Source organism: Neophocaena asiaeorientalis, unplaced genomic scaffold (genome assembly GCF_003031525.2).
Source record: "Neophocaena asiaeorientalis asiaeorientalis breed wild unplaced genomic scaffold, Neophocaena_asiaeorientalis_V1.1 scaffold133, whole genome shotgun sequence".
NCBI classification, from domain to species: Eukaryota; Metazoa; Chordata; class Mammalia; order Artiodactyla; family Phocoenidae; genus Neophocaena; species Neophocaena asiaeorientalis.
In genome coordinates this window covers 5,521,297-5,535,767 of record NW_020174429.1, presented here as the reverse complement: position 1 = coordinate 5,535,767, position 14,471 = coordinate 5,521,297, and the positions used below count along the sequence as shown (strand labels likewise).

Sequence of the window (14,471 nt, the reverse complement as noted above, 5' to 3'; positions counted from 1 at the left end):
CAAAAAAATACTGCTACCATCTATGTAAAAGAGTGCTCTGCCTACGTTCTCTTCCAGGAGTTTTATGGTTTCAGGTCTTACATTTAGGTCTTTAATCCATTTTGCATTTATTCTTGTACATGGTGTGAGGACATGTAATTTCATTATTTTACATGTAGCTGTAAAGTTTTCCCAGGACCATTTATTGAAGAGACTGTCCCTTCTCCATTGTATATTCTTGCCTCTTTTGTCATAGATTAATTGACCATAGGTGTGTGGGTTTATTTCTGGGCTCTTTATTCTGGTCTATTGACCTATGTGTCTGTTTTTGTGCCAGTACCATGCTGTTTTGATTGCTGTAGCTTTGTAGTATAGTCTGAAGTCAGGGAGCCTGATACCTTCAGCTTTGTTCCTTTTTCTTAAGATTGTTTTGACAATTCAGGGTCTTTTGTGGTTCCATATAAATTTTAGCATTATTTGTTCTAGTTCTGTGAAAGATGTCATGGATATTTTGACAGGGATTGCATTAAATCTGTAGATTGTGTTGGGTAGTATGGCCATTTTAACAATATTAATTCTTCCAATCAGAGTTTTGTCCTTTTAACCACAATAGCACAGAGAATACTTCATGTACTGTCAAGTTTAACAAACAGGATTTCGAGTGCTACTTTCCCTGTTATTATAGAGTTGGCAAGTATGTCCTCAAATTAAAGACAAATAGGCACAAGTATCCTCTCATTCTGAAGAAAACAGCCATTATCTGGAGTTAAACTTTTCTCAAGACTTAGTAAGAGACAACAAAACTTGTCTCGCTGACCCCAAATGTCATCTGAGCATATAAATGATAAGGGGAAAAATCAATAAGGAGGAATCCTAGAAATCATTAGCGAAAACTTCTGAGGGCTGAGAGACAATTTTATTTCCTCCAGTGAGAGGCAGAGGTGCTTCTCGCCTCCTGATGTCCAGTATGGAACAAAACTACAAGAATGAACACCTATAGACTGTTGAGGTTCCTGCAAAAGAAGCTTTCATTCATTCTCTGGGTAGAAGCTTATTCAGGCTTGCTGGTCTACACTGTGTCTATTTAAACAGAGGAAGAGGTAATTGAAGAAAGCAAGGCTGAGAGAGGAACAGTGTGGATTACAAGCTCTCTCATCATTTGACCTGTCCAAGCTACAGGAGCTTCCTCTGGGTCAAGTGGGTAGTTGGAAAGTTGACCAGGCTTGAGTCCTCTTGTTGGAATTCACGTAAGTGCAGATGATCCACAGGAGGACCAGTGAGGCTGACAGGTAGAGCTGCTCCTGGTGGGAGAGGGTTAAGCCCTGACTTGATATCTCAGGTTATGGAATTGGCCAGAGGAGGCATCCCACAGGGTCTCATGAAGACTTCATACTTGTATTTCTTAAGACACTGAGAATTTGGATGCCACATGAGGACAGCCCATGTGCCCAGAAAGTGAGTGAAGAACTTCAAACTGTGCTTTCTTCCCTTCCACCTTGCCTTTCTACTCGCATCTTTTCTTTACCTTCCCTCTCCGTCCCCACACAAAACCAGAAAGAGCAGATAGGTAGGAAGAATGGGTAAAGGTGTTTCTGAAACAGAATATGCTCCTCCCTCCTGCTGTCCCACCCTACCACTCCATTTTCCTCCAAGGTGCTGGAGGATTTGAAAAAAACAAATCGTGACACCCAGTGCTCAGAACCAGAAGCATGACTGGCCATAAGGGGAAAAGAATCTTTAATTTAAATCTCATATTATAATTTTTAATGGAACTGGATTATAGTTTAATAATTGAAAGTGACAAAAGTTAGGGACACTGCTTGAGATATTATTTAAGGTCTAGAAAAGGAATACGCAACTCACGATCGAAAACTGGTAAAGTCCTTGTTTAAACAACTCTGCAAGAAAGTCTAATCAACCAGTTACACATTCAAACAATTAAAATATTTAATTTGGTTTAAAACAGCTACCCATTCTATAAACACACATCATGAGTAGACCAAGAGATTTTTTGATGAGAGTATTGGGTTGATTATTCAACTCCCCATAAGCATTTTGAAACTATAAGGACCCACATCAACTGAAATATCTTACACCCACTTTCTGGATTTCTCAGTTATTCCTAGACATGGATTGTTCTGCACCAAATCGTTAAACAGCAGGCTTTTTTTCATCAGATCACTTTGTACACCAACAGAGCCTTCAGAGACTCCATTAGACTAGGCTAGTGATCATATAATGTGATTGCATGGGGATGACAGTTCATCTCCACCGTAATCAGGGCAAAGTAACAGAATAGTTGATGTCTTCAGACTTCAGGTGTCCCTGAAGTGATTTTTTTAAAGCAAGGAATTGACAGCAAATTTAAAATCAACTTTTCACAGACACAGAGAACTAAAATAGCTTCAAATTTTGCCTTGACAAAACTTTTCTTCAAGCTGTAACAAGAAGCAATCAGTTCATTTAGCCTTCACATTTCAGTATGTCCCAACGGCATCACCTCTTACTTCTTAGAGAAGTTTCAAGAAGCATTACAGTTATAAAAGGCAGTCAACACGATGATGGAATAGAAAGTAAACCTAGTTAATCAACCAAATTTACATCAGATTATTTTAACTGTTGGTAAATGATGTGCAAATTAGTGGAAAGGGTATATCCACAAGAGAGGGAGTCAAGAGCTCCTTTGTGGGGTTCAGAGTGGGATGTTTTTCCTGATGCCAGAGAGATGAAAGTTACCTGAATGAGACGTGCTTTTGCTCCCCAGTTGGGTCTCTGACTGGCTGTGACTGACTGGCGTGAGGTCTTGGCAACTCTGGATGGGAGAGTCCCTTCCTGCAGGGTCAGTGCCTGATGGCTTCTCAATGTTTTTCATCTCCATTTCTTCATGATGGATCCAAAGATCAGGGGGCCGGAGGTCTTTCTGGCTGCCCTTCCTTTTGCCAACACTGTGGGTGGCCCGTTTCCTACGGAACAAAATTAGAAGGCAAATGTGAGTGCCTGTATTCAATGGCCCTTCCTCCTTTTTTCTCAGTCAATTCAAGTTAGAAGCAGGGAAGGAAACAAAAGCGCTCCCAGGAGAAAACTTGTGAAATCCAGGAATTGGCAGACTTGTCTTGGCTGCCTTTCCTTGTCTCCCCTGGAGCTTTACCACGTTACAGGAGATATGGTGCTGGATCCCCAGGGCCCCGGCTGCCTGCCAGAGAGCACCTTACTCCAGCTTCTCCCGCTGCAGATTTGAGCACAAGGTGACAATGGGTTAGATGGAGCCATATGCCAATCTTTGGAGCTAGGCGTAAGGTACCCGACTGCAACATCTGTTTAGGAGATAAATGACAGAGTTGCTTCAAAAGGGCAAATAGAAATAAAAAGGCCAGAATTTGTGCCAACCGCCAAGATTGGGGCTTAGAAGAGAGTCTACAGCTCAGCTATCCAATTTCATGGGCAATTGGGAAGCTGGCTGTTTGAAGACAAAAAGCTGCATGAGTGCATTCTTAGGAGAATAAAATACTTTCGTCTTGGATTCGAAGTGTCTGGATTCAGACACAGTAAGACCCATCCTTTGAAAAGAGAAGTCATGTTGGAAGTGTGCTTCAAATGTCTCTTATTTTCCTCAATAAGAATCTAGCAATTGTTAAGTTATTTTTCAGCAGTGGTATCCTCTTGGGGCTAGTGAGGTTCCAATGTTCCCTGCATGCTGAGTGGCCGTTCTCCACAGCAGGGGTCAGTTAACTATGGCCTGAAGGCCAAATCCTCCACTGCTTATTTGTGTGTGTTTTTTTGGTTGTTGTTGTTTTATTTTTTAAGATTTTACTTTTGTTTTAATTGATATTTTGCTCAAAAGCACAGAACAGTGAACGTTTCAGTGCCGCAATGCTAGGGTTACAAGCAAAATCCTTAGGTCAAACAGTTACAGTATCCCACGTCAGTTATTTCACATTAAGTGTGGGTTGTCAAAAAAAAAAATGTATACAGAGGTTTCCCTGGTGACGCAGTGGTTGAGAGTCCGCCTGCCGATGCAGGGGACACGGGTTCGTGCCCCGGTCTGGGAAGATCCCACATGCCGCGGAGCGGCTAGGCCCGTGAGCCATGGCTGCTGGGCCTGCGCATCCGGAGCCTGTGCTCCGCAACGGGAGAGGCCACAGCAGTGAGAGGCCCGCGTACCGCAAAAAAATATATATATACACATATATATATCAGTGCTTTGCTTGAATGGAGCACAAACGAGACAAGCATTTTAATTTAATAACAAAGTTAAGCCTAGCACCTTTAAAATAAAATAAACACAAAAAGTAAGCACAAAAGTATCCTTTCCATGGGGGGAAAATCCAGTTCACTAACAGTGCAAAGGAAAAGCAGCATTTTCAAAGCTGAAATTACATGACACACCCACCCGCCACTCGGCCTTGTATGGTGAACATGCAATTCTATTGCACCCTCCCCACCCAGGGCTGAAAAGATTCCAGATGGGAAAAGCTGCCCTGACGTCCAGGCCACGGGCTGGGAAGACTTAAGCGCAGGACAAGGAGATCAACGTGTTTGAGCCGGACGAATTCTTTTTCAGCCAGGCCAACTGCTAACACTTCCAGTCACCCCCAGAGCCTCCCAGCCCGAGGGTGCCCACGGCCAAAAGCCTACCTGGTGTGACCCCGACTTCGGTGCGGGCATCTGAGCACAGAGCTCTGAGCAGCGCGAGGAATGGCGGCCTACGTCCCCCACAGCTGATGCTGCTTTGCAAATGAAGTATCTAGGCCGACTTGGGATAATTAAAAACATTTGTGATTCTTAACCCATTGTGATCAATTACAAAGTAGCGAATGTCTACATGTTAGGTCTGCCTCGTCGTAATATTTTGAACCATTAAAGATTAGTCCTTTCCAGTGTGGTTTTTACACCACTCACCAAGTAATGCTTTCTTTCTCATGAGCACTCCATCTTTACACTGAACCTTGGAGCTTCGGGTCTTACTTTCAACAAGTATAGCCACAAATACAAATATAAAAAGAAACACTGAGAAGCAGACTCCGTGGCCAAATACTTGCATTACAGGGTTAGGATAAGATAATGGCTAGATGTTTTTTCTAAATCATTCAGCATTTACCAACTGTCCAGACCAAAGATGATTTCCAAGCACTAAAGTTCTGATTCCAACTTCTCCACTAACCCATGCGTAACAGAACTTATTCTGTTCCCAAATGCTTGTGGAGGACTTGCTTGCTCTGCTGTCACTGGTGCCGAATGGGCTTGTTAGACACTAAATGCCATAAGGGATTGCAGTTTGTAAAAGGTGGGATGGAAGGGGTCTTTTGGTATGAACTCTTACCTACTATTTTGTTACACTGTTTTGGATAAAAATTTAGAAAGAATCCAAGTTAATGTAAAGTGCTTGTGAGAAATAGTGATCCATTTGCTCCAAAAAAAAAAAAAAATGCCGTAAGGACTACAGTCACCAGCAAGATGATGAAAATGGTTCCCGTCAACACCAGGTTCTACCCACACAGCACTGCATACAGCCGCTCTGCTCAGGCAGCTCCATGGGGCTGGGGCCTCCAATGCCAATTTCTGTAAAGAAAGTTTTACTGGAATCTTGCCAAGCTCATTCGTTTTCACATCGCATTGTTGAGGAGTTGCAACAAGGACCACCTGGCCCGCAAAGCCGAAAATATTTACTATTGGGCCCTCTTCAGAAACGGTTTTCAACCTCTGCTCTACAGTTTTATAATTTTTAAAATCTCCACGTGCAGCTTCTGCTTCTTTTAAAACAGTAATGTGTCTTCATAAGGCAGAATTTAGACGGTTAAAATTTAACCTTTGGTAGAAGCCCAGAGAAGTACCTCTTTCTCACTTTCCTCACTTGCAATGAATGGTTTCTGAGGATAACTGCTTTCATGTTAGCTAAACGGTTCAAATAAACTACTCTCAGTGGAGACTGTCACCTGTGCAAGGCCACTGAGAATGGCTTTGGTGTCCCCATTACTGGATAAGATGCTTTGTACATATTAGGCAATGAATAAATGTTCAGTAGTGTGATTTGTTGAATTTTTCTTAACATTCTTTTTTCTTGTCTTTCCTGAAGCACACGGATGAGGAGAGAAACAAAGAACCTCAGACTTCATGTCTGTTGAGTAGTTTAGTGGAGAAATAATGCCGGGGTTTCTGCTCTACTATTTTCTCAACAAGTACCTGCCCTTCGCTGAATTCCTGGCAGCAGGCTCACGCTGACTCTGGACAATGGTAATAACCCCTAGATCATTAACCCCTAGATCATTTTCTCGTGTTTAAGGTAATAACTCTCTTGCTAACCATTTATTCCCTGAATTCGTTTCCTTACACTTCACCTGCCCACAGGAAATGAGTCTGTAGCTCTTTATGTAATCCATCTCTGGTCACTTAGAAGAACTTAATGTCATCTTCAAACTTGGAGATTTCACCCCATTCTCTTTCTTTCTAACAGACCAAGATGCTAAATAACTTAAACCCTGGTGCCTATATGACTGCATACAGAGACACAGCAGTTCCCAAATCCAGGACAAGATCGTCAGAACGTCCATGAGAACTCAATATTTAAATAGCTTGTGGTCAAATAATTTGTGAAACTAGAAGGAAATGATGAATTCTGGTTTCCCTTGCTTACATTCATGCCTTATTCATTCATTCATTCACCAGTTCCCATGACCTCAGTAACAAGCATCCCCAGGTGTATTCTATTAAAAAAAAAGTTCTAAACCTGATTGAGGCAGAACCTTTTTAGTATGTTATGATTTACAACTTCCATCTGGAAAGAAATTAGTATTCCTGATGAAATTCATAGGCATTTTTCTGATGGATTTTAATCAGATCAAGACCGCTTCTGAGAAGCTGCTTATCTACCTAGCTGACAGTCATCAAGAATCTAAATATCCCCATTTTTTTAGATTCTTTTCCCATATAGGTCATTACAGAGTATTGAGTAGAGTTCCCTGTGCTGTACAGTAGGTCCTTATTAGTTGTCTGTTTTATATATAGTAGTGTGTACATGTCAATCCCAATTTATCCCCCCCCCCTTTGTAACCATAAGTTTGTTTTTTACATCTGTGACACTATTTCTACTTTGCAAACACTCAATTCAATACTCTGTAGTGACCTATATGGGAAGAGAATCTAAAACAGACTGGATATATGTAGAACTGATTCACCTTGCTGTACAGCAGATACTAACACAACATTGTAAATCAACTATACCCCAATACAAATAAAAAAAAAAAGAATCTAAAGATCTCTAGCAGACTTTATTTCCTTTCTGTATATATTCTATGAAAGACCATCTAACCACTTCTGCTTTGTATAATGTCTCTTATCAAGAGAGAAAGCTTTGGCCTTGGAGAGGCCTCCTTCCCCTGCTGGTAGTAGCCCAGTGGTCCATATAGCAGGGCTGTAATAACACTGACATTTGCTCATAACTAAATTGTGTGAAATTTGTCCTAAAACCTATAGGAATAGCTGTTACCCCAACCTTTTGTCCATCTGCTGGTTCCTTGACAGAATCACTGCTGTCCATTTTGGTCCGCAGTTCCTCTATCTCACCATTTGGAATCTTCAAAATTTGTATGTAGGTGAACCCCATGCAATGTTCCCTAAAGTGTGGTCCCTGGACTGGCAGCATCGGCATTACCTGGGAACCTGTTAGAAATGCGCGTTCTCAGGCCCCACCCCATCAGAAACTGGGGAAGGGGGTCACGAGGCCCAGCAATCTGTGTTTTAACAGCCCTGGAGAGGAATCTGATGTACAGAAACTTTGAGAAGCACTGTTTTAAGTGAATGAGTCGGTTTTGCTTGTTTGTTTTTATTATAAAGCTAGTTTCTTCTATTCGATGTAGAATATGTCACGTTTATCCCTCCCACACACACACCTTTTCTTACAGGTACCAGTAATCTTCTGGCTTCCAAAAATAGCTGCAGGATAGGAGGGTCTCTTCCCACCCATGTATTCTTGAATAAAGGCAAAGCAAGGAATCTTCCACGGCTCTCTTTGCTCTTTCTCATACTATGGCAAAGCTTCCAGAGTATAATCAAATTCTGGTGGGTTTTGTTCGTTAGTTTTATCTATCTATCTATCTCTGTATCCCTGTATCTATCTATCCATCCATCTATCTATCCATCCATCCACCTATCTGATCTTGCTTCTGCCCACAACGCCTTCACAGTACTCTTTACTTACGAACTACTTACCCTTTAAAATTCCCTTCAAGCCTGTTTTCTTTAGGAAACCTTCCTGACCACTTTAGGTCTGTGTAATCTTAGAATAGCTAAACCATTTCCCTGGTCTCTCTCTATACCACTCACCTTGCATTGATCACCGTTTGTCTTACTGGGCTGGCCAAATGCTCCCTGTGTGTGCGCTGGTTTCCTCCAGCGACACTGGAGCAAACTCTCTTTACTTCCTTTCTGTAACATCACCCATTGTTTTACAACATGTATCCACTTGTTTATTCAGTGAACATTTATGGAAGAGTAAATGTGTCAAGAAGTATGCTAAGGACTAGAAATGCAAAGATCAGTGAGACAGTGGGAGCTTAATAAATGAAGGGTATGGCTTCTGCATTGTTGGAGCAAGCAGCATGCACTGGGGCATGGCAGGGAGGAAAGCTGAAAAAGTAGAGGGGACCAAATCATAACAGATATATTTAAACTATCAGTAAGTCAGTGGGAAACTGCAGAAAGGTTTTTAGCTCAAGAGTTAACATTCATCAGATTTGTTACTTTGTAGATCACACACCAAGCACATAGAAATCACTTGAATTGAATGAGAAAAGCATGCCATTATTTTGTTTTAATTTTCTTCCATCCAAATCTTTCCCAAAGCTTTCCAGCCTCCTAATTATCTATACTGATTATTTTTACTCTACTGACTGCTACTAAAAAGGAAACAAAAAACTTGTATTGGAAAGCCAGAGAAAATATGTCCTAGCTACTCAAATAAACCTGCCTTTTCCGAGATGGAACCAAGATATATTGACGTCTTAAGCGGTGGTCAGTTAAAATCCTTGTGTGGTGAATACTGAAAACCAATGGAATGTTAAAATTTTGAAAATAGTGAAAGTGACCTATAGTAAAGTACAATAGATTTCATTTGAGTTGAAACATTTGATCCTCATTACTGAAGATAATTATTTTTGTTAAGATGTGAATGTGTGTAAGACTCGCTGTGTACACGTCAAATCAAAGAGGAGGCTTAGTTAACTGGTGATTTTACCACGTAAACCCTGAATTTTATTTACACATTTAAATTTAATGTATTCGGACAAGTTGTTGACCATCTACCCATGTGTTCATGTGATAACCACGTGTCCAGAATTTCCAGGATAGTCTCAATGTCAAATATGTTTTTCTTTAGTATCTGTAGATACCTTCTAACTTATCAAAATACACGTTCTACATTTTGGCCAGGAAAATATTATTACTCTGTTAAAAAGCACCCAAATCCCTCATCAATTTAAGCTTTATTAAAACACAAATTTTCAATACTGTGATATTCTACTATAATCTCACTAATTCAGAATGTGTAAGGGAAGTCTCTTCAAAATGGTAAAAAAAGTTTTAAATTAATAGCTAAAAAGAAATGCAGTTATTTTTATTTCATGTGAATTTGAAGCTAAATGCTACCATGTGATTTTGTAATTTAGCAGTAGTCCGTGGAGAATTTTTGTGGTAGAGGGTTGACAGAAAAGCATTTAGTCCCATTTCTTATTTGAGGAAACCAGTATTTAGAGACTAGGTCTTCCCTTAGGTGTAATTAAATACTATTAATTTAATTAAAGAAGTGGTAGAAACAGAACTAGAACTTGGGTTCTAACTTCTGTTAGTTATTTTATAACAAAAAGAAAATCTTACCAACTAGAATGTGAGTCAATCAGATAAGCTAGCTCATTACCTCATTGCATGAATCACAGAATAAAATGCGTAGACACTAACTTGAACGAAGTATTACTGATAGTACACAAAAATATGTTTCAAATCCATGGGGATGTAATTCAAGTCCCCCAGTAAAACAGACAGACAATTTACACTCTCCAGCAGTCCTAAATAAAAAGAGATATTGAAGAAGCACATGGATATCTCCTACTTCACCTTATTAATTACATTAAACTCCCATTTCTGAGAGCCCTGTAATGGACATTATTTCTGTTTCAAATTAGAATTGATTTTGCTTTCATCTGCATTATTTAGTTTGCTCTACAAGTGCAGTGGTGGTGCTATGGGGGGAGGAGGACCTCTCAATGAAATCAAGAAAAGCTAAACTAAAACTCAGAAATATCTTAAAGGAGAGATTTTCTTTTTTCCTTTTTGTCTGTTAACATATACAAACAAAGAGATCAGGATGAATGCCATTGGGCCTGTTACTGAAGAAAAATATATGAAGCTAAACTGTGAAAATATGCCAAGTAAATATTAAGAGACTTTGCGAGTGGGGTGAGGAAAAACCCAAGCGGCAGTAGCATAGGAGCTATAGATTCACTTTCTTTGGGTTTTCAGTCATTCATGGAGTGATTTATTCTTTCAATCATTCCCTAATTTTATTTTATTTATTTATTTTTTTTGTGTGGTACGTGGGCCTCTCACTGTTGTGGCCTCTCCCGTTGCGGAGCACAGGCTCCAGAAGCGCAGGCTCAGCGGCCATGGCTCATGGGCCCAGCCACTCTGCGGCATGTGGGATCTTCCCGGACCAGGGCACGAACCCGTGTCCCCTGCATCAGCAGGCAGACTCTCAACCACTGCGCCACCAGGGAAGCCCCATTCCCTAATTTTAAAAACAAGTGATACCCAGGGTTTAGCTTCTACTCTTTCTATATAAAACCTTCAAGCTTCTAACAAAGTACTTAGGGTGGGATTTAGGATAATTTGAGAGTTTCCCAAAATAGCACCACATCCCACTTTTGCACATGGAGAAGACTAGCATTTTCTCTGTGGAGAAACAACATAGGTCCAGGAGTTCAGTTCATCAAGTCAATATAACCCTCAAACATTCTTCTAACAATGAGGAAAATGATCAAAACGAAACAAAACACCTCACTACAGACGGTTTAGTTATTTCGATTCTTTTTGTGAACGCATCCATGTTTTTAAAACTGTCATGAAATAAGACCAGAAATTGCTTCCTCCGTGCTTCCATTTCTGTGAATCTTTCTCAGCTCTGCCTCAGAGACCTGCAGCTTTGATTTTTCACCATTCTTTGTTTACAAGAGCCCTTTCCTGGGATTGCTAGACCAAGAGATTGTCCAACGACTTAATCACAGTGATTTTCCCCCAGAGCCTTACCAAGTGCCCAGCACTCTAGAAGCTCAGTGGGCGATTATGACTTTCCAGATGCTTACACAGGAGACCCACCTTGTTAATCCCATTCTGTCTGGTTCCCTGTTCGGAAACAATGGACCAGCACACCAGCTATCATCAGCTTCAAGACAGTCCAGTCAAATGAATGCAGCTGGATATAAAATTTGACCTGTCATCTAAATAAATGAAATGCAAAGACTACATCTATACCTATGTTACCTTCTTCAGTATGTACACCTTCCTGTATCCTGTTACTAAATACCTTACTTCAAAATGCTGGAAGATACGCTAGAAATCAACAAATAGGATCACAGCATTTTTAAAAAGAGAGAAAGGCTGAGGTATTACCAGGGGAAGAGGGAAAATTATTTGCTAGAAAATCTTTCTCCAGCAATGTGTATGGTATACAGTTGTCAAACCAGCCACCTATGGGCCCATGCCTCAGACTTGCAGAACACCATGCCTCAGGCCAAAAACAAACAAAAATTAAGGAAAGAGCCTATTGTAGCCAATCCAGTGAGAAAGGCACAGCTGAAAAAGACATATCATGTTGGATTTGAAAAGTGCTAGAGAGGCAGAAAATAACCAGAAGGTTATTGCTGATTCCCACAACTGGCTGATACAAGGTTAATATGCTGTTTATGGGGTATCGTTCGGGGGGATAAGCTCAGTTAAAACCCCTTTTCCATTCCAAACTTTGTACTTTGATATATCTTTCTCTGCATGTGCTATAACCTAGAGCTGCATGATATGAAAATATTTTTAAAGCCCTCAAATTTTTAATTTCTGAAAATCCACCATAGCCAGGAAATATGAACCATTTTGAATTTCTGGAATCTCTCGTCTATCCTAACTACTCCCTCTAAACTAAACATTCCATAGTATTATAATTACGTTGAGTTTGGTAGTCTATACTGTCATTCATGCAACAAGCATCGATTAAATGCCTACAGGACTTCTTGCCAAAAGGTACCCGCGTCCCCTGCATCGGCAGGAGGACTCTCAACCACTGCACCACCAGGGAAGCCCATGATACGTAAATACTTTTAGAGGAATACACATCTCCAATGTTTTATACATAATTGCAGAGAGAGGGCCATAAGTAGGGACATGGTGAAGTCCACTCTCTAAGTGTTACTTAAGGAATACCTGCTTTCGTTTGAAAGGAAGAATCTGCTCTCAAGAAGTAACATCAAACAGAAATGCAGAGTGAGTGTTCAGGTGGATTCTACTATTAATTCTGCAAGCCTAGTCCTCACCCTCTTAAGTTATGGGCCTGGAATGGACAAAGGCAAGATTTTGCCCAGCTCTGGAGAGGACATAAGGAACACGTAGTGAATTCTGGAAGCACACAGGAAGAGAGCCGTCAAAAAATCTAACTCAAAAAGATGGTCGTCAGGTCAAGCAGTGACTTCTCAGCTCTCGGGAACTAGCTGTTACCTACTTTCTCTGCTGGGCTGAAGAACGCCGGGTGCAAATCACGGCCACGATCACCACCACCAGCACTGTGATGACGCCAACGGTGACCACAATAATCACAAGCAGGTTGCTGTTCTTCTGTGGAGTGACGCTGCCATGTGGGGGGTGCATCTGGCCAATGGGTGGCTCTGGGAAAAGACAGGCAAATGAAGATCAGGTTTAGGGAGATGTGACAGCCATGGCTTATCAAGCTCGGTTAAGAATTCAAAGAGTTCCTATTGTTCTGGGCATTCCTGAAGCTGGGGAGAAAAGCAATGAAAAAGGAGAGGAAAGATCGAATTATCTACCCAAGATAAATGAAACCAATGTTCCCATGGAAACTTACATAGGAATATTCACAGCAACCTTATTCAGAATCACCAAAAGTGGGAAACCCCCAAAGCCATCAACTGATGAATGGATAAACAAGTGTGATATATACATACAATAGAATACCATCCAGTCATAAAAAGGAATTAAGTATTGATACATGCTACAAAATTCATGTACCTTGAAAATGATATACTAAGTGAAAGGAGCCAGACACAAAAGGCCACGTATTGTACAATTCTACTTCTATGACATATCCAGAATAGGCAAATCTACTGAGACAGAAAGTAGATTAGTGTTTGCCAGTGGATGTGGGGAGAAGTGAATGGGGAAAGACTGCTAATGGGTAGAGGGTTTCCCTTTGGGGTGATGAAAATATTCTAAAGCTAGATAGTGGCGATGGTGGCACAACCTTGTGAATATGCTAAAAACCACTGAATTGTGCACTTTGAAAGGGTAAATTTATGGTATGGGAATTATATCTCAATGGAAAAATATAATTAAGCTATGGTATTGAGTAGAAAGTGGGGAAGGCAGGAAGCATGCCGCTTTGAACGATAAGAATTCCAGTATGACAAGAGTCAAAGAAGGCTGAGAAAATACTATTTATTTGATGCTGTGAAAGACAAACTATTTGACACCAATCACTTATACTTTCCGTTCCTTTTAAGAAGCTATCCATAAAGCACATTTAATTTTCAACCTGTCAAGGGTGTATGAATCCCATTTAAAAGCAGCCACAGGGTTGGAAAGAGTGTCATAAAGTCCTAAGATAAATTTTTCCTGTGCTGCAACTGTACCACATGGTAGACAATATTTAGGTGAAAATAGAATGATAATTTGCTTATGTAAGCAAGAATGACTAATGACCCTTTAAGTAGCTTTCTTTAAACCCTCAGTGATTAATCAATTAGAAATATTCTGATTTATGTCATATTTACTATTACAAGTTACCAAATTCTAAAAAGTATATATTAGCATATAGTTTTATTTATAAATAATTTAAAAAGTAGCAGAAAGCAATGAATTTGGATGTTTTCCTAGATCTAAATTTGAATGAGTTTCTTCAACAACCCATATTAGCTTTCTATACCCCTTGAGCAAAATCTTTAGGCCTTTTGTACCTCAGTGCCTTTACCTATAAAATGGAAATAATAATATTTATCATATGTAGTTACTGTCAGAATTAGAAAAAATACAGACAAAGCAACTATCTGACACAGTGTAATTGCTTATAATATCATTATCCTACTGAAACATTAAATAAAATGTTGCCTCAATTAATAATCTACCATATCATTTGGGATATTTTTGGTGTGGACTTCCAAACTATTGATACAAACTTTTTAGAGATAATATTCAATGTGAAAGATAAATTAACTTGTTTGCATAAGTGA

General features: G+C 40.1%; 1 protein-coding gene across 1 annotated transcript in view; it reads right to left on the bottom strand.

The window, feature by feature from the left end:
- The window catches only part of DCC (DCC netrin 1 receptor), a 782,001-nt gene that overhangs the window by 75,998 nt on the left and 691,532 nt on the right, over positions 1 to 14,471 (bottom strand). The window contains exons 25-26 of the mRNA XM_024756807.1: positions 12,731 to 12,893; positions 2,716 to 2,942 (exon numbers count right to left, since the gene is read on the bottom strand). Coding sequence (XP_024612575.1) covers positions 2,716 to 2,942; positions 12,731 to 12,893 — 390 coding nt within the window. The remainder of the gene's footprint in view (positions 1 to 2,715; positions 2,943 to 12,730; positions 12,894 to 14,471) is intronic.